The sequence below is a fragment of the Aquila chrysaetos genome, chromosome 4 (assembly GCF_900496995.4).
Source record: "Aquila chrysaetos chrysaetos chromosome 4, bAquChr1.4, whole genome shotgun sequence".
Lineage (NCBI taxonomy): Eukaryota > Metazoa > Chordata > Aves > Accipitriformes > Accipitridae > Aquila > Aquila chrysaetos.
This window is the reverse complement of record NC_044007.1, coordinates 25170055-25191136: the sequence shown is the minus strand read 5'-3', so window position 1 is coordinate 25191136 and position 21082 is coordinate 25170055. Positions and strand designations below refer to the sequence as shown.

The window sequence follows — 21082 nt, the reverse complement described above, 5'->3', positions numbered from 1 at the left end:
TATATTTCAGTGGTTTTGTTTTTCCCTTGAGTGTTCTTCCTAAATAAATTTATATCCTGCCTGGACTTGTTCCACCAAATATTGATAGATACATCTATACCATCAAACTGGTGCGTTCTCAGCTTTGCACTTGAGGGCTGATTTCCTGATTATGCTGCTTTTATGTTGCTGTGTGCTTGAGCTCTGCTTTGGACTGTGACAGCTGATTTCCTTGGCAAAGGTAGTCCTGGTCAGACGAAGTACACACTTGAGTCTCATCACTACAAGGATACACTTCTGTCAAATTTGGCTTAACCATGGTGACCTGCCAAATGTTGTGGGCTCATAGGTCTCATCAAGCAACATTTGACACTGAGGCCTTGCACACTGTAGTATCCTGCTACAATAGGTTTGTTGGGATGCAGAGCAATGTTGTTTCCAGGGATCACTTCTTTGAATCATTCTTGGTAATCAGCAGGGTGACAAGGTGAGTGGGGTCTGGAATTTGGTCTGTAGATCTGCTGGACGCTTCTGGAATTGATATTCTAGCACACAGGCTGTCAGCCCTGGACTTGCTGGTCTCCCTCCTCCAGAATTTCTGCTCAGCAGAAGTATACGTAGAACTAAACCTCCATGCTGTCATTGCTAAATGTAGATAAAGAGGGAGAGAAAGAGGAAAAGGCAGCTTCTAGCCTGGATTTGTCTGTTCCGGTAGTGCTATGGATAAAATGCCAGTGTGGACTTGCGCAGCCTACTGCCTTCTGGTTTGCATAGCCCCCCGTGTGGGATCTGAAAGGCCAATTTCTTCTACTCATGGGCTTCACCTGACTTGTGGGTAGAAGTGGGCTGCACACAGCATGTTATTGTAGAAGGGCATTGTCTACATATGCCTACATAGGGTGTGTTTGGTGGGAGAGATGGTCCACAAGGTAAGATGAGATAGGGCCAGTGTATGTGCAAGAGGGAGCTATGGTTGCACAGTCATCCGCCTGTGTTCTCCAGACACCCGGCCTCTCAAAGTTTGGTCTGGTGTCCTGCTGTCCCCAGTCTTCTGTGGCCTAGTCTGATTTCTGGTCTCCAAACTGCAAATTCCAGTCTTACTACTTGATCTGTAGTTTTTTGCTGGTTTTACTTACATACAGGCTTTTGTCGCTATACCCCTCAAAGCTAGTTCAAAACAGACTTCTTAGATTGTCAAGTTGATATCCAAGGATGCTTTTCCCCCTTCATCAGATGGAATTATTTTTCCTCATTATTCCCTTTTTCCAGAACTGTATCCTGTGGTCAAGAGGAATGCACCATGCATTCATTAAAAACTAAAATCAGCTGCTGCTCCTCCTGATAGCTCTGGCAGAGCTTAAATAATAAACTAGCTTTCCCTGCTTCTGATCAGAAAGGTTTGTGCACATGAACGATCTCAGTGTTTCTTGAAAAGCTCTTTGTAGACAAGCTCTGTTATGTGATTAGCCACTCTCATATTGCAGTGGTGAACATCAGACATCCCTGTGAATTCCTATTCCTTTATTTTGCATTATTTGAACCTCTTATCTTTCATTTTCCCAGCCTCGGAATGATTGGAATATCAGTCTGTGATGGAAAACAAAGTGCATCTGTTTTAATTTTTTTTTTGTCTTTTAAAACTAAAGAGGATTCTTCTGTAGAAGCCTACTTCTTCTTTTAGCGTTTTTTAATCTTTCTTTTATGATTCTTGGAAAATTGTCTATGCTCCCTCCACCTTCAGGAAAAAAAAATTATGCTTCTGTGTTTGCTGACTCTATTCCATTCAGAATAAACTGTTTTGTGTCTCTCTTAAGGGCAAGTTCATGGTGGCATTGTATAATTCTTATTCACTGGGTTTCCCTTCACGCGTGACTGAAATGCATCACTCTCTGCTTGTTCAAATATTTGATTTCCTCTGGTAGTAGCCTGTGTGTTTGCTGTATGACCTGTGGTGAAATGCTGTTTTCTCAGCTGGGAAATGCCAAAGCCTTTGCTGATGCTGTCTGTTCTGGCCAGCTGTTGTGTTCAGCTTTCCTTGTTATACCACTGTTCTTGCAGGAACGTGAGGCTGGGAGAAGACTTCTGGGTCATCGCATCAAACCTGTAGATAACCATGGGGGATAGGGCCTTTCACAAACTGTCTTCCATAGCAGATTGGTTAATGCAGATTTTATATCTTAAGATGCACATAAAATCTGACAAAAAGGACAGCAAAATAACAGATGTGCAGATTGTGTGAAAAATCAATTAATGAGTTTTATTAAAAATCAATTCCATAGATTGTGTTTTGAGTGAGCATTATGTTTTGAACTGTGGAGACTTGGTTTAATATTCTTTTGGACCCTCATAAATTCAGTGTCAGACTAGTCCACCAAATATGTTTGACCTGGGGATAAGCCAACTCAACTAGTTTGTCCACAAGCACGTGTAGAATTTTTTTACTGTGTACTGGGAGTCTTAAAGCCACGGTGCTTTGTGTAGCCATAAAAACTGTGTCTGCGTTTACGAGAGCATAAGTGATCTTACAGCTATGGTGATATGATCTTAAATCTGAAGAGAGCATTCTGAAATATGAATTCTAGCATATGAAGTTTGTGTCGTTTAGTGAGAAATACTGCCACTACTTCTGCCATGGTCCATTGGTTCAATGAAAGCAAGATATTACCATGCTATTTAAGTGGTTTTTTTCAGTGATGATCTAATAGCACTTCATCATTATATCACTGTGACCCTTGGATGTGGCTGGTGGACACAAGTTATGCCTGTTAATTAGGATTTTGATAATTCCATGTAGTACTTAACGAATGATTATACTTTAAACACCATTCCATACTTTCAACATAACCTCCTTCCCAAACCATTTAATAGCTATTGGCTTAGGACCAAATACATGAAATTCATTGAAAAAGCATTAAAATTATAGTTTAAGATGGTCATAATTTATTTTAAGCAGTGCAGTTTGTTTTCTTGCCTCAAGTAAAATTTTTTAACAGTTTTTGCTTTTATTTCTAAGTAAATCAGTTACTTAATGCGTTAGCCTTTATATTTCCTGAATCTTCAGTGTTAGCTTTTATTTTTTTAATTGAGCTGGCAGTTTCTGTACCATACTGATATCTTTTTTTCTTTCTGGTGCTTTTGTAGATTTTCAGACACTATAATAGTTACATGTTCCCTACAAGGACACGTAACAGTAGCACAATCTGAAGTAGTTTTACACAGTCTTCAAAACGTCAAACTTTTGGTAGGATTTTTTTTTTCCATTTCACTTTTTGACTTCACATGAATGCTATTTCTTTTTGAGAAAAAGGGAACTACATGAAGACCAGATTGAACTGAACTAATTTTGTATTATATTACCAGAGAGTGGAATAAAAAGATTTATTTCATGTAAAATCCCATGTATACATTTCAAAAGAGTAGTACCTTAAAAACATAGGGCCAGATTGTGAACTACTGTAGGTTTTGAATACTGTTTAGAGCTATAACAATTCAGTTAGACCTGGAAAGCAGAATTGCTAAAAAGTGGAAAGTTTCAAGTTTGTCTGAATACTTTGCTTCTAATAGCTGTAATGTCTCTCTGCCCATCTTCCACACTGGGATGACGGGAAGGGGGCACCTGCTGGAGGTGCCATTCCCTCTCCTCCTCCTCCAGGGAGGAAGCACAGGCAGCAAATTCAGAGCAAATGCCAACATTTAGATGGTTACATTTCAGCAAGGCGAATCTTGCTCCAAGTGGCTTTTCCACAGCCACCCTGTGCAGAAAATTGAGCCCTGTCTCTTCTCTTCTGTGCGGCTGCAGCTTCACTCTCAAAACACCCCTTTCAGCAACATACAGTTAAATGTCAGCACCGACTTGTGCACCTGTTGGTACCAGCACTGGTTGTAGACATCTCCTGACCGGAGTAAACAGAAGTGTTTTCCTTAGTGCACCCATATCAAGTTCTCCATACCAACTATGCTCTCACAGCTGCTTGCTTTGCCGGTAGCTAATCTCAGAAAAATTCACCAACTAGTGGCCATATTGACTAATGTTATCCAAAGGGGTCTTTTCTCCTGGTGAACACTGAAGTTTAATGAAGCACAAAGGAAAGAAAAACAGTATTTTTTTTCCTGGAACTCTTGAAGCCTAGATATGCCGCTGATTGGCAAGATTTGTGGTGAGCTGCTTCATGGCTTATGTGCTTAAAAAATGAAAAACTGGAAGTGTTTCCGCAGAAGTTGTTTATGTGAAGAAAGATGAAAGTTTCAGCTAGTTACTGGTCTTTATTCCTTTTTCTGGGAATAAAGACGTCTTCAGAGGCACTGAGGCAGTTTGTGAGCTGGTCTGAACTGGTAAACTCCCTTTCTTTCAGTGGTGCTGGGGCTGTTGTGATTAGCTGAGGATTTCTGATGCTTAAGAAATTACCCTTCATAACTGCACGCAGGGTGTCCAAGGCAGTAAGCCTGTGCAATCTGCAGTTTGCTTGCAGCTGTGTCTGGCAGCTGCTGCCCTCCCCAGCCCGCTGCAGTTTTTAACCTTTTGATCAATTTTAACTAAATTTGATAGAGGCATAGGAATATTTAGAATGTGAAGTTCTGATACGTTCTTTGCAGATGGGTGATTGAGGAGAGATGGGGGAGTGCATTATGTGCCAACTAAGGGAGAGGCAGGAAGAAACTCAGCTTTTATCCTTTCCCTATGATGACAAATGCCTGGTTAATCAGCACACGTGTAGCTTTGGTGTAAGCACCAGAGCCTCTTTATTTTTAATCTGTCTGCAAACCCAGTGTGATAGGTAGCAAGTGTTGCTAAGGCAGCAGTGAGAATGTTCCTTGGGGTAATTTAGAGATGATGGGAAGGCACTGGGGGTGTTTTAGGGAGGAAGGGCTGCGGGGTTCCCATCTTTAAGCCAAGGGAATCCAAGCGGTGTTGCATGAGCTGTGATGTGGTGTGAGGGCATTTGGAAGCTGTAGGAGAGACAGCACTCAAGCAAATTGGGGTTTTCTACGTTTGCAGAGCAGCTGTGTTGCTAATTACAGTCTAGAAACCTCAAAACCAACTTGTTTTCAGTTTGCATTTATAATTCTCAAATTTTATGTTTGGTAGTTTGTGTGCAAAAAAGAGCATCTCTGGAGTGGCCAGTACCATTTGCCTCAGCAGTTTCATGTTAGTCTGGTTAATGCTCTGGTGTCATTTGAAACACAATTTCTCTTGTCCCTGTGTCACATGAGGTTTACAAAAGAAGCTGCCTTTCCAGGTGAGGTGAAAGACTAGTTAAGCAGCTACTCATAAAAAATCACCATAAAATTACACCAAATTTATTTTGGTGCCATATTTTGCCTGGGTTGGCTATACAGGTTGGACCGACAGCCTGTGGGACTTGACCCTGCTCTGGATGTTGGTTGCCAGTTTCTGTGAAGGAGGTATTTGTGTTCACCTCCCACCACTTCAAGCCTGCAGCTGCCACTGTGCTGGTCTTGCTCAGGACTAATACTTCTGTATGATGTATTTGAGCAAGAAGCAGGTAGTATGTATCTGATGATTTCTGAGCTTTAGCCAGTGCTGTCTGTTTGCTCCTAATCCAGCTGTGTTCCTGCATCACTTGGCTGAGGGACATTTCCCAGCCAAGGCCACAGGCTCTCTGCCCTGCTCCCACCCGGGGGAGTGCCTGGCCAAAGCCACCTCATGCTCCAGCGCTAGAAAATATGGGACTTTTACCCTTGAAGGGAGCTTGAGGGAACTGAATAATGACAATAACAGTAAAAGGTCTTTAGAAGGTGGTCGTATGGCAGTGTCAGCTTTCCCAGCTTAATATTTTAAGCCTCCTAACTGCAGTAGAGAGCCCAGTGGAGTTAGAGATGCAGTTGATTTTGATGGATGAATTTCACTGCTTTCTTCTGAAAAACTTCAGACATGATAACTGTTGTGTCTCTTTTTAATTAAAACAGCTGGAGCCAATTTTTTTTTTCCTGTTGAGAAGGGAAGCTGATGGGGTCTGCTACTTGACACTACAGTCTAGTTTATTTTCAGAGTCTCATCTCTGCTAGCACAGGAGGAATCAAATAGTCAACAGGTCCTTTGTTCACATCCCAAGTTACTTTCAGCAACATTTACCCACAAGCTCTCTCTCCTTGTTCAGAAATATGTTTTATACCTTTCCCTGGCTGTGTTTGGGTCTCGCTTGCTCCATCGCTTGTCAACTGTCGGTGCCCTGCCAAGCCCAGAGCTGCACACGTGTCCGCCAGCTACTGCCCAGTCTGTGTGTTTACGGGTTGCATCTTCAGAAGAAGCCCAATGGCTGTCCTGTGAATTTGCCAAATCACAAACTTATCCTCTTTCCCTTCAATTTCCTGAACTGCAGCAGTGTGAGGCATTGACAGTTACTGCTATCTGAACTCCTGCCTGTGTTGAAGTAGTCAGTATAGACTTCAGGAAAGGCTGCACTCCAAAGACCACTATAGTGATGGATTGTGGTACAGAGTAAATGTTTCCCCACTTTTGCTGTTGTCTCATGCACTGAGCTCATGTTCAGTCATGTCTGTGTGCCACATTAGACCAGGAAGTCTCCTGCTTGGACTGTGCCTCCAAGTGCTTCTGGGAATCCTGGTTCTTCCATGTAAAAAAATATTTGCTATGGGGAGCTGCCAGAGCCAGTGAATAACAGGAGTTAAGTAGATGAACGGGGCACATTTTCCTCTTCCGCACCCAGGGCAGGATGCCTGATGCTATTGCTGCTAGAGCAGCCTGATGAAGGAAGGATGATTGTTGACAAAGTCTAATGCCAGCCATCACACCTTTTACATGGCTTTCCTACATTCCTAGACGATGATCTATACACACATGAGGAAGGGAGAAACGTATGGTGGTAGGTTCTATGCGTAGTTTCCCCTCTTCCTCTCTTTGCCAGCATTACGGGGAAATGGAGTTTCATGAGTCAACTTTCCTATAGATGTAGACATGGATCTGGCACAACCAAATTTCTTTGTCATAGGAGAAAGGCACAGAAAACTCCAGAGATGTTTTTAAAACAATGCACGTAAGAATTTTTAAGGTACTACCTGAATTACATTTTATGTAACTCATAAGGAGTTGATTAGACAGTTTTTTCCCCTTAAAACTTATTTAAGGTTGAAATTGTAACTCTCATCTAAATTATACCCGTGACTAATGTGACTGGAAAACCGTAAGACAGATTTTTATGCAGTTCACTGTAGTCTTTGTATGAAGTTACATTTCTCAGGTCCAAATTCACTGGCTAATATATGAGGACTAAAGATATGTTTTATTAAAAAAATGATCACTGAAGTAATTCCTTTTCTGCTAGTTTAATTGAAGTCATATAACTGCAATTTTAACCTACTTGCCAAAAATTTTGTTAAACATTTTTCTGAATTTCCTATAGCTGTGGTCGTGTAGTTGTTTGCCATCTAGTAGATATTTTGTGAAACATGATTAAATGACTGCTTTTACTGTAGGGTGGTTTTTTTTTTTTTCTTTAAATTAAATATACCTGATATTAACTCCTTGTTCTTACATTCTTTCTACTTCCCCAAAGTTGCATATTTTATTCTGACCTTCACCTTTTGCAAATCTATTAAATCTACTTGGTATGAAATACCTGCATATGCAGATGCATTTATTCCTTCATTTCAACATTTGGTTGAATACATATTTGGCAAATACTTAAATCTTCAATTTCCATACTGGATTGGCATAGCAGAAGGGTGACTGTAGACATACAAAGTTGTTAATGTGGTGGTAAATTTAGGCATACAGCCCTCCATAACAATGTTGCCCTATGTCCTGTGGACTGCTGCTTCTTTGCAAGCTTCAATTTACCCAGGAAATTCAAGATAAAATGTGTGCTTTGTTTATCTATAAAAATCTTAAAAACCTGGTGACAGAGGCTATTGTGATTTTTTTTCAAATCTGTAACGTGGCTGACATGGTGAAATGCTGAAATCCTTCTCAGCGGCATCTTGTCCTTACTGTCAGGTTTTTTTAAGGTATATATTTTCAATAAGGAGAGACAAGTGTGGCTGATGTATTTTCTGACTCATCACCTCTGAGGACAGTCTAACAGATTTGGGGTTTTTCTGATCCAAAGAGCGGGGCAGCAGAGGCAGAAGGCAGAGCCACCACTCAGTAAGATCAAACCATGGTTGATGCTTATAATTCAGAGAGTGCAGGAGCGGAGCCCTGCATTGCCTTTTCTGCTTCACAATTTGATGAGACCTCCAAATACCTTTAAGGAAGAAGGTGCTCCTAAAGAGGAAGAAGGTGCGTTTTAAAGGTGGACAGCGTCCTCTTCCTTTTGTGGGACTTGGAGAACATGGCAGCAGTATCAGAGCAGGGCAGGGGGTGGAGGAGTCCTCTGCTGACTTGGTGCTTTGCTGTTTTACACAGGCAAGTAGCGGGTTTCCTTTTCTTTTTTTTGTAGACATGACTTGTATTGACTTTATGACACTACACTAACCGGTTCTTTGTTTAAAACCCCACGTGCAGAAGAGCACATTTGTCAGCACTTCTCGTCTGGGCTCTGCCTGAGCCGTGCTGCCGGGTGGCAAGGAGATGGCCGCCAGAGAAACCCTCGCTCTGGCAGCGTTGCTGCCTGGCTCAGTTGCAGCCCATCGCGCCAGGCTCTGGGCTTGGCTTCCCTCTTCTCTCCCATCTCCCCACTCAAAAGGAGTGTTATATATAAATAATCCTTATTATTTTTGTTACTAGATTTGCAAATCATTCACAGCTTTCCCCTCCAGTCTTGTATACCCAGCTCTTTCCTTGACATTTCCTCTTGGATATTCCATCGCTTTCTTAAAATAAACCTACCTCAGGTCTCTCACGTTTCCCACCTCCCCTCTTCTGTAAATCTGCCCTTCCTATTCTGTTGTAAACTCCTCAGCGTCTGTAAAAACAAGAAAAAAAAATTGTTTGGATTAACCTCAGTGTCTCGCTGCACTGCCATCGATGCTGCTGTCCCGCCAGTGGAGCTCTGCGAGCCCCAGTCCTTCCCTCGCCCAGCTCACCTCAGGCCTCGCCGTCTCCCTGCGCCCAGCGGTCTGTCCAAGAAGCTGCTCCCGCTTGCGGCTGTGGCAGAGTCGTGTCCTCTTACCCCCCAAAACATGACTCTGAGCATGCTGCCAGCCTCAGGCGAGATTAAGCTGCAGTGCCCAGCTTGGCTCCTGCCTCCGCTTTCATTTCCCACTCTCCAGCCCCTGACCTGCCCGTTTGTTGTCTTTTTCCTGTGATGCCATGTCTCCTCTCCAGGAGACCTCATTTCCCTTTACTGCAGACCTTCAAGACTCAGAGTTTTACTCACTTCCCAGCGCTATCCTGTGCAAGCACTTCATCCTCAGTGCTGCAAGCAGAACCCCTATCAACAGAGAAAAATCAAGCAGATTGCATTGCATTAGACTATTTTAAGAAAAAAACAAAGGCAGTTTCCCAAGCAAAAAGCTGTTTCCTCTGTATAAATTGAGCTTCAGTAGGGAATTAGCAGTATATCATAGTCAGGGCTTAAGTAATACTGAAAGGGTTTTTTTGAGGTGTGTTTTGCCTTACTTTTTGAAGCTTATGACTTTAATAGCCTTAGATTATCTCTGTTAAATTATTATTTTTCACTCATTATTTATTTTTTCAAATAAAAAACATTTCTTCTTAAATAAATGTCTAACTAGACAGACACTTTTCTGCACAAATAGTGAGATTGGTTGTCTGAATCATAGAGGATTGTATTTCTAATAACAGAATGAATGCCAGAATCCTGCTGGTTTAGAATGGACACTCATTCTTGGTCTTCAGAGGAAAAAGTCTGGACATCCTCAATTAATTGCATTATTACTGTCATCTTATACATTGCAGTTTAGTGCTATATGTATATTCTTTGAAATTAGCCAGAGAAACGGCATGCTAGGGGTCAGAGCTTTTTTCTCTAAACAGTGCTTGCCCATGCCACAGAAAACATAAATTAAGTAATAGTCTCTAAAATACTTGGGAGTATTGAAATCTCCCTGTTTTCTATTTCAAAAGCTATCAAAACCCTGTCAGAAAAGCAATATAATTGGGTAGCAAATGTTAGGAATTTATGCATCCTCACTTTATTGGGACCTTAGCTTACTGGGACTTCTAGGAGAGGCCAAAACTGCAGACTAAGTGTGGGTTTTGCTCTGGACATACTATGTAGAAGAAGGCTGCGACACCAAAACTGTGTACAGTCTATTAGACAAAAAGAAAAAGGGCTTAAAAAGTTATTGTGGCTTGATGAAAGTGACCTTATTTGATAGTTCACTTGAGGTCTAGACCAGAATAGGGAATATTAAAACTAAAAATATCAGTGATATAAAAAATAGGCAGTTTAATGAGAATGCAATGAGACCTAAAATATGTAACTTGCTGTGAAGCCCAGCAGTTTAATTAAACTGGCAAATAGAGCATTTGCTGAGATTCTGGAAAGTTCAGAAAATCTCCTGTTTCCCAATCTGTTAAGGAGCGAAACTGTTTCCACTTTAGCACATCAAATCTAAAAGAAAATGAAAAAAACCCTCTGAATATTTGACCAGATTTAAAAAAAATTAACAGAGCATTGCTAGTTTGGAGAGGATTTTAATGTTGCATAAAGGGACTGCTAGTGTGTTGTATGCAAAACAGAGCAATTAAGAATTACTATTGATATGGCTAATTTGACCCTAAAATATGCACCAGAAATTGCGTTTGTTCTTTTTTTTTTGCAGAAGGCTGCTAGTAAAGTCACAAGAGGCTTGGGAAATTTCCATGAAAACTGTGCAACAAAGAAGACATGGCAGGAGAGAGGATGGGGAAAACAGGAGACATAGCATGGAGGAAACTTAAAGACTGAGACACAGTTTCCTAAGATACTGTTTTCAGACAAACTCAGTTGATACTGCAATAAATTAAGAAGGATGAGGACAAGCTAGTAATCAAGAAAAGTGTAAGTGCCTCATTAAAAAGGGTAGTAGTCATGTGTTTGTCAGTGCTGTTCCAACTTCAAACTCTAAACCTGCAGCTCGTCATCAGAGGAGTCCTTTTAAACCGGAATGCCATCACGTGAACAAGCCATGGGTGACTGGTGTATTAGGTGTGTATCAGGGCCCTCTATGAATTATTCAGGGAATAATTTCTAAGATAAATTTGTGGCACAAAGTATCAAGTGAGAGTCTCAATGTTTTGTAGCAGGCCTGGGAGAAAATTAACAGTGTCCAGCTAAAACTTTCAGCTCCAAAAAGCAGTGCATGGGACATGGACAATAATCTGCTGTTGTTAAAAGCACAGAGTTTGAGCTTGGTAAGGTCATTGTCTTGCTTGAGTAATTTCAGCTGGTACGAAGCACATTACACAAGTAGAATATTGCTATTGTAACGTAGCTGAAGGAAGAGAAGTGTTCCACATCATTGATATTACATCAAGGACTTAACAGAGATCTTATTAAATATAACATTTCATTCTTGTTTACAGAAAACTATGCTGATACTTGAAATGGAAGCAGATTGTACCACTGTGTTTGATGATGAATTCTTGTCTTCTTTAGCAAAATGTGGAGTACTGGTTTTATTTTTATTTTATGCTGTGGCAGAGGTTTTAGAAATTCCAGGCATTTTATGAGAAGTGCTTGCGTGATAGAAATGTCCCAACTAATGTCACACAGTAAATCCCCTATGTCTAAGCAACTGCAAACCTGAAAAAGGTAGGGAGTGCATTAGGAATTTAATGATTGTCAGCACTGTCATCATGTATCTTACTACTTTTTGTTTAAATACCCTTTTAAAGAAATTCCAGGCCACAGGGTAATAATGCAGAAAAATGTGTCACTCATGATGTTAAATGCAGCAGTGGACAAGACTTGAGGATGATGCATCTGTATATCCCTCTCCCTAGTAGCTCCTAAAGCAAATACATAAGTGGCTTAGGCAGTATTAGAGAGTAAGGGATCCGGTAGTGCAATTTGTTCTACTTTGATGCTCAGTTCAAGGCTTTGCTGGGCCATTTATGCAGGGCTTGGGAGGGTGAAGCTGACAAAGCTCTAAGAAACCTCATGGTTTTCACAGTGTAAAAGCACATGGTGGGGGGCTACAGTTATTTTCCTTTTTATTAGATACAGATGATCTTCAACCCCATCTTTGTACTGCTTAGGAGCTTCTCGTCTCTTCAGCTAATGCAACTTCTTATGCATGTTCTTAATAATTAGGAGGGGTGGGAAATAAATACAGCTGTCAGACTGAAAAAATAGAAATAGACTTTAGAAATTAAAACCAAGAAGATAGTCTTTTACCACTGAATACTATAAATGCTAGTTAAAATACTTTACCTGTTAATCTACTCACATCCGTTTGCAGTTTGCTTATAGGCCCCATGTAAACTGAACAGCTATTTGATTTGCTTGTGGGTAATTCCAGTGCCTTGGCTTGCAGGCGAAAATATCCTTTTTCACAAAGGTGGAATGCTTTTCATATTTTCAAGAGCTAATCAGTCTTATAACAACATGATGACTTCTCTTGAAGAAGTCTGATTTGCCATCTATACGCTGTCTTTTTAGTAAATCCTGTATCTTTGTACTTAATCCTCCCCATCAGTAAGGATTTATGTTTATGAAGTGGGAAAAATATTTACTGAAGGAAATGTAGTATTTACACTACCAATCTCTATTTTGATTAAAAAAAAGACACAATTCAAATTCTCCCTCCTGGCTTATGTACTATCATCTTGAGGGTGAAGCAAGTTTATTTTTTTACATTACATGTGACAGATGAGCTTAATTTGTCTGTGCTTGTACCAAACTGTACATTTCAGTTTCGCTGTGTGGGAATGTCTCAGTTCTATCAAGCATGAGCAAGATATGTAGGACATAAAATTCAGGTCTTGTATAGCATCCTGGTAAGTATCTGTCACAAGGACATCATCCACGTGTGTAAGAACATGTGTGGATTTAGTAAACGCTGTCACATCTAGAAAATATCCATTTTAGATTTACAAAGAATGTAAAATGTGTATATATAAATATATATGTGCATGTGTGTGTAACACCTCCATGTTATTTGCTGACAATTATCTTTTAAATAAGTTATGAAAGAAAAGCTTTTGGCAAAATACTTCGTTGTAGTTGAGGTTGAAGTCAAACTGATTAGTTAATACCACTTAGTTACAAATCTTTTTTTCTCAAGCATTTAGTATTTTGGCTAATCTAGGCTTGCTGCTGACATCTGCAAGTGTGAGCACTCTGTGATGGTTTAAAAGAAAATAGAGTCAATATGAGCTGCATCTTAGTGTGACTAAAGTGTTTGTGGTACCCAAGGACAGCAAAAGAGCTAGCAGCCACTCCAGCACAGAGGGACTATAATACAGCAAGTGTCCTGCTGTACTTACTACACACGTTTTCTTAGTCATAGATTGACCATATCAATCTTTTTTATTTCATTCTTTAACTTAGGAGCCCAGGTGCCCTGTAGTATTTTTTATGCTTGGGGTAAACCATAAGGATGTAGAGGTTGATCAGTAAAATGCACCTTTGTGGTAAACTATGATTATGTTTCCCAGTTAAGGGTAAGATAGAGGGGAAAAAAAAAGCTACTTCATGTTTCTAAAACATTGGAGATTTGTAAATTAATCTGTAGCTGGAGGAGGATCTATAGTTGTTTTGGTTTTGGTTTTAGTTACGTGAGCATGGAAAGAACAATTTATTTGAGTAACAGCTATCACTTTTTCAATGTTGTCCTCCTGTAAATCCCTACTATTCTCTTTATGAAGATGCAGCAGTAGGATGGAAACTGGGAATTCAGTGTTTTTTTGAGCAGGTGCTGAGTTCTGCAACTTTCATTTGAGTTACATAATCTCAGATCCCAGTGACCCAGGGAGGACACGGTAGGATCCCTGCACTGATGCATCAGTGAATGCTGTTATAACCTGCTACACTTTGCCAAAATGATCTATTTAAATGGTCTGGGTAACTTGACAATTTTTTTTCCTGCTGATATCCTCTTTTTTTTAGACTACGTAATATGTCATTTATATAGATAAAAAGGAAAGAGGCACTATTTTATCTGTGAAACAGTTTTCCTTCATTTTATAATTTGCTACCTACCCCTCTACATGGTACCCCAATCACAGAACGTATTTTTCTAGTCCAAGTGCTATTTTATCATGCCTTTTCAATACATATTTGGGCTGTGATCTGCAAGACTTTTGATTTTGCGGAGATGATACCTTGCCTAGGAACCAGTAGTTTTTAAGAAGCAAGCCAAAATAGTTAAAATACATTAAAAAAAAAATTGTAACTTAAGTACAGTGCTTCATATTTTTTAATAAAAACGTGCATTGAGAATATTCTTAGCAATTTTACTTGTGAATATTGGATTTGTCTGATGTTCTTTGCTCAGAATAGCTGTGTTTTTAATAACAGGTAGATAAATACTTATCGCTTTCAGATTAAGATAATGAGGAAATTAAATTTTCCTCTGTAGACTTTGTTTTGTATTTAAAATAACTGCCTCCATAGCTTATATATATATATTTTTTTTTTAACTTGCCCATTTAATTTCAGTAGAACACACAAGTGAATCTGCTGACAGAAATCTGTGAGATTGGAAGAGCCGATACACCACCTCCAGGACTGGAAAGACAAAGCTCAGCAGGGCTTTTTTATTTCCCCAGCTTTAATGGACAGAGGCAATGATGGGCTAGGAGGGGGCCATAAGAATCTCAAACTTCTTCCCCACAAGTGACCTGAGACTTTCTCAAGCTTCTGCAGAGCAGGAGAGACTGGCTGGGCTTACAGCCCATCTGAGCCCAACACAATGTCCCTGATCACTGACCCGAGTCCCCCTTAGGGCAGCAGTGGCAGACTAAAGCATCTCTGGTTTTGCCTGGGAGGAGGCAGGAGATGCTGCTCCCCTGTCTCAAGCATCTCCTACCAAAGCTGCTTTCACAGCCTTCGTGTGGTGGGCTGGAGACTGGGCTTCAGTGCTTTGTATTTTGTGATACAACAAACACACCTCTTGTTTTCCACTTAAACTGCAGTGCCATTGGAACCGTGGCACAGGACCGGCTGCTCTATTCTTTATACCCAGCACCTTTTTCTTCTTTAGAGCCACCTCTTACAACCAAGCCGCTAACACATTTGTGGATATTTTGGGTCTAAAATCTTTCTAACTTCAACCCTATCACTATTTTATTATCTTAATTTTATCTTATTGGCCATCTGGCTGACTTGAAAAGTGAAGGAGGCTAATCCTGTTCTGTCATGATTTAGGAGAAGAGCAGGGAATCCTGCTGCTTGTCTTTAAAATAATGAGGTTTGGCAACCTTTCTGTTTACAGTCAGCAGATCAATATTTAGAAAATACACCTTTAAACAACTTGTTTGCACTTCCTTCATTATGAAATATTGGAAAATCCAAGGTGTTTTCTTCAGATTTTGAGTATACCTTGTATACTCTGCCTTCAGTTATGAGGATTGCTAGCACATAGTTTCAAGAAAGAAATCTTCAGTTGATTTTCATTGTGTCAAGAAAAAAAATAATGAAGGTCAGGTCTATTTGTAAACTTCATCCATTTCACCTAGGAAATGAAGTAAGTTTTGACACTGATACTGATATTACTTCTCCTCAGCACAGAAGTGTGTGTGGTAATTTATGCTTTATCACTTGATATAGTCTTCTCACTGGTTTTTCTTTTCTTTTTTTATTTTTTTTTATAATTTGGGGGGCTTTATTTTTGCTTGAACATAATTAGCATTACACTGCACAGCGAACACTATTTCTTCTTGATCTGTTTGCTCTTCCATGCTCTCAGGTTTGATGTCTCAAATGTATTCGTTTATGAATAGCATCAATCAAATAAATAAAGGGCAACAACTTCTATCTGTTCAGTTCTGCCATGGCAGAAATGGTTTCAAAATTTATCTGAGAACTTACCTTTTTTACTTAGCTACCACAGCAAAAAAGAAAATGGCCTGTGTTTGCCTTGTTTTAAAAAGCTGTGCATACATCCAGCAGCCAATTGTATTTCAGATTCCAAAGTACAGATTGTTGCTTTTAATTTCTCTGATAAAAAGCAAAATAATATTGCAGAGCCCCTCAGTTCTTGAAATGCGTAAACATTTCTCATAAAAATCCAGCAGCTCATTTTCAATTAATTGTAATAAATTAACCATGGCAAAGCAATGGTAATTCTCATGAAAATTTGATTTGGATCTGCTGAAAGTGGACACACATTACTTACTGCAGGTCACCACAATGACAGCAGCATATGTCTCAGAAAAATATCAAGGTAGTTATTTTATGTTATAGTTTTCAGACACCTACAGTACGTCCCCAAAATGTACTTCTTTTGTGCTACTGCAACTGGTAGCAGCACCACAATGGCCCACTCCTTCCTCGCATGGGCTCTTTCCCCACACCCCAGTCCTTCCCCACAAACAAGCAAAAAGTATACTTGACAACAAAACCCACACATGAAATAGGTTGCGTTTGGTGAAGGTAGAGATGACTGAATGGAAACCCAAGCTTTTCATGCATTGGAGAGTGGAGACCAATGCAAAAAATGCTCAAATATATGGCTATTTAGTACTAAAAACAATATTTAAAATTATGTTTTAGGACTTCGCCCAAAAAGGACTCTGCGCTTGGTGCTGTGGACAGCAGAAGAGCAAGGAGGAATAGGTGCCAAGCAATACTATCAGTTGCACAAGGTAAATGATGTCTTCAAATGATTTGCTTGACAGCACTTTTCTCCCTAGTCTTGTGACTTGCATATTATTTTTGTCAAAATGTTCGGCTTAATATCTAACCGAAAGTAGTGATTCCGGTTCTGCCTGAAAGTATATTTTCTGGTTTTAATCATAAATATGAACTTCATTTTACATTTAACAGAAAGTGATGCGACCACACATAGACATGTTCCACTTGACCTAAGATACTCTGTCACAAAACTGTTCTGAAACAGATATTTCATGATGATATCTGCCATAGCTTTCAAACATAGCTAACTTTCTGAGAATGAATGACTAATGGTCTACATGTGTTGGCAATATAAATAAATTCTGTTTGCCTTATATATTTCTGCTTGGTTGCATTTTCCCATAATATTTTACAATGTAAACCATAAAATAATACAAAGAAAAATCTTTGCTATCTTATCTTAATAGTGTGTAATCTAAAATACTCTTTGCCAGTCATTAGTTTTATGGGATCTGGAACATTTTAAATGGTTGATTTCTGATGAGGCAAGGAACACACAAAGTCTATGACCGGTTATCAGGATAAAAATACTGTGTATTGTCACATCTGTCTCTCCTGCCAACAACTGCCTTTTCAAAGTACATCATGACATAAAGGGCAGTTGCATAAAACTATTTTGGAGATAAGTCTTTGGAATATGTGTGTGGGGTTTTTCCCAGAAAAATTATGCTGTGCCCGTATAACTAAGCTAAAGTAGTTATCTTTTATTCTTTTCCCTAATTTAGTAGTATTACTCTCAGCAATGGTTAATATATCCAAGGCAGAGACAAGATGAATGCAAATGTGTTTAGGAAGTCACCTGCTGTACAATAGTATGAAAGCATGCTTACAAGCAATTCCTAAAAGTATGTTTTTAATGGTAAGCAACCTATCAGAACAAATAAATGGAAATTTCACTTTGAATCAAATTCATTGTGATGAACAAAACTAAATCAATTTGCATCTGCAGTAGGGTTGTCAGAGATAGCATTACTGTGGTTATGGTTTTCTGGCTAATTGAGGAACGGTGAATTATTTCCCACTAACTTTAACATTACGAAGAGGTGTATGTAACTACCTATATATAATGTAGTTCCTCCTTATATCTCCAAATTATAGGGATAGCTCAGCTTTCTCATTTCGAGGAGGTACCTAAGAGCTTGCTTTCTCAGCTTCAGGGAGGTGACAGGTTGTGGTTTAGTATGTATTAAGGCCTCTGGATTTACCACTGGTACTCTGGTGTTCAGCAGGATTAAACTAGAATGAAATGTTCTGGAATATGTAGCACAGGAAAGAGAGGCTTCTCATGTACAGAAGTGCATTTTGGAAGAGCTGGAGGGATGCTCTGTGCCTAGTGCACACCACTCATGAGAAATGTATCATCGCCTCTTTAGATTTCCATGTTGGACAATAGGCTCCATCCTATGGTGACGTTGTCAGCAACACATGAAATTGTCTCATGCACGTCTCATCTTTTGCCAAAATGTCTGCATTTCACTGTTGTCTCTGGGATTTATATTCAGAAGTAATATCAAAAAGCAGGCTTAAGGATCAAACAGGGAAATATAAAGCAGGCTGGGTGTTGTTTGAAAGACATTTGATTACTTTGCTTTTAAAAAAATTGAGACAAAGATGTGTCTCAATTTTTGCTCTGCTGATGCGATTCCATCTGGATGTTGTGCTCTGTCAAGAAAGCCCAGTCTAACTTAAAAAGAGTTTGTAATTTACATGGAGAATTTAAGCAGAAATGACATCCGTCTGTTGTTTGTTGTTCTTGTTTCCCCCCTGCCATGTGATCTGGCATAATTATAAATTAATATGACTATAGGACATCACATTACTCATAATAACAAAATAAAGCAGATTAATACTTTACATTATATTTAGTATGAAAAATAACTTAACCTTTTAATGATTTACTTGCACAAATTTCTGGCAATTAGGATAGTATGGCACAAAAATTGCTTGCTGATGGTAATGAGTACAAGTCAACTAAGAGTGGTATTTAAAGATGCCTTGTTAAATGAAAGATGGCCTGTATGACTCATCTACATAGCTGGGCTTATTATGACTTTAGTTCGCTACAAACAAGTAGAAATATGAATGCAGTAATTCAGCACAGGCAGACATGGATTTCCTTGACATGGTAAATTACCTCCTCATGTCAGTGGAAATGTGGCAAGGGAGAAGAAATGAAGACAATATAGTACTGGACAAGTACAAATACTCTTACTTTTGTAGCTTATTTATTATTTCTTTCAATTTAATTTCAGGTCGTTCTTCCTCATCCGTCATTATAGGTTGCCACTGCTAGAAAGTGGCTAAGTTACAGCAGAAATAACTGAGATAGCAGCAGCATAGTGGCTTTACTATGGTGCCAATAATGAACTCATATCCCTGCATAATAGCATTATTTGTATCACTCAAGTATTTCTGTAGAGCCCAGTATTATAGTTTCTGATTATTAAAACTAGTGATAGGGTATATTGGTTGTTCAGAGCTTTATGAGAATGTAAGAGCTGCCATATTGGGTTGACCAAAAGCTCAGTCTAGAACTGTCTCCTGTTTCTGATAGCATCCGGTAAATAGATGTTTAGGAATAGAATATTTGCCCAGCTGCAGTCACAATAACTCAGACACACAGATTACCCATGCACCTGTGCTTTAATTTTATCAGATATTTTTCTGGAGAGCATCTCATGGTCCTCATCCTTTGTTTCCTTTGTATGTTTTTTCTAAGACACTTCCAAGAGTTGAAAGCCGAGTATCGTCCAGCAGTTTCAGTGCCCCCATTAGTGCAGGGGTACCTGCCACCCACCAGTACATTGCAGAGCACCTGCTCAGTTTTGACCATGGGGGAGATGCCTCCCAAGGGAATCACCTGCACCTTTGTTCCCAAAGGAGATACCTGCTGAAGTGCTCACTGCTTTTAACTGTTAGCCAATAATTAGATTTAATCCCAGACTGGAAAAAGTCTTGATTTTCCTTTACAGTAAAGACTCCTTATCTTGATGAAGGGTGTCCTGGTTTCAGCTGGGATAGAGTTAACTGTCTTCCTAGTAGCTGGTACGGTGCTATGTTTTGAGTTCAGTATGTGAAGAATGTTGATGACACACTGATGTTTTCAGTTGTTGCTAAGTAATGTTTAGACTAAAGTCAAGGATTTTTCAGCTTCTCATGCCCAGCCAGCGAGAAAGCTGGAGGGGCACAAGAAGTTGGCACAGGACACAGCCAGGGCAGCTGACCCAAACTGGCCAACGGGGTATTCCATACCGTGGGACGTCCCATCTAGTATAGGAACTGGGGATCGCGGCTCAGGGACTAACTGGGTGTCGATCGGCAGGTGGTGAGCAATTGCACTGCGCATCATTTGTACATTCCAATCCTATTATTATTACTGTTGTAATTTTATTAGTGTTATCATTATCATTATTAGTTTCTTCTTTTCTGTTCTATTAAACCATTCCTATCTCAACCCACGAGTTTTACTTCTTTTCACGATTTTCTCCCCCATCCCACTGGGTGTGTGGGGGGAAGTGAGTGAGCGGCTGCGTGGTGCTTAGTTGCTGGCTGGGGTTAAACCACGACAAGGGTAATGAAATTAAAGGATCTAAATGTAAATCAGGCTCTAGATCTTGGGGTTTGACACTACATCTGAAGTCTTTGCCCAGTGCTTGGTGTTGTGTGGCCCAGCTGCTGAGTAGGGTTCTTACATACAGACAATAGACTAAATAACTTAAAAAATGTGAAACATTGCAACTGCTGCTTTCCTATCCAAGTTGAATGGAAGAAGCAGGAGGAACATGGTTTAGTAATTCTGGAGGACCTCATGTTGCAGCTATTCAGTACAGATTCTCCTACAACCTTTAACAACGGTACCTGAGTGCCCTCCAGTAGGGTTTTTAATTTTTTTTTATGTTTACTGCTAGGCTATCTTCATGAGAGGAGAAAGAAGCATATGTAATTAAGTGTCTGGCCTCCTTTTCGTTGCTTCAGACTAGTTTCTGTGAAAGATCTGTGTACCATGAAGACAAGGTTACAGTTATTTACCCAGCTGAATTAAGGGACTATGAATGGCTGATAATATTTATTTTGGAATAGAAGTATTGCATACAATCTCCTGGGAAAGCAAATACATTTTGTAATTAGAAGACTAAGAGATCCTAGGCCACATTCAGATTTACTTTAGTAACTCTGTTGTGATCATTGGAGGCATTAATGTGTTATGAATTTAATTCAAACTGCGTTAGAGAAAGCATTCTTAAAATATTACTGCATGCTTTTATTCCTACCTTAATGATGTTTACAGTACTTACCTAAATTTCTGGTGCAAACACCATACACTGTTTTAACTTTTTAGTAAAGGTTTAACTTCATGACAAATATCAATCACCAGT

General features: G+C 39.6%; 1 protein-coding gene across 7 annotated transcripts in view; it reads left to right on the top strand.

The window, feature by feature from the left end:
* The window catches only part of CPQ (carboxypeptidase Q), a 166141-nt gene that overhangs the window by 106693 nt on the left and 38366 nt on the right, over window positions 1–21082 (top strand). For all 7 annotated transcript variants that reach the window (XM_030012612.2, XM_030012613.2, XM_041123191.1 and 4 more), the window contains one exon: window positions 16566–16657. In XM_030012612.2, the coding sequence (XP_029868472.1) occupies window positions 16566–16657 (92 nt within the window). The remainder of the gene's footprint in view (window positions 1–16565; window positions 16658–21082) is intronic.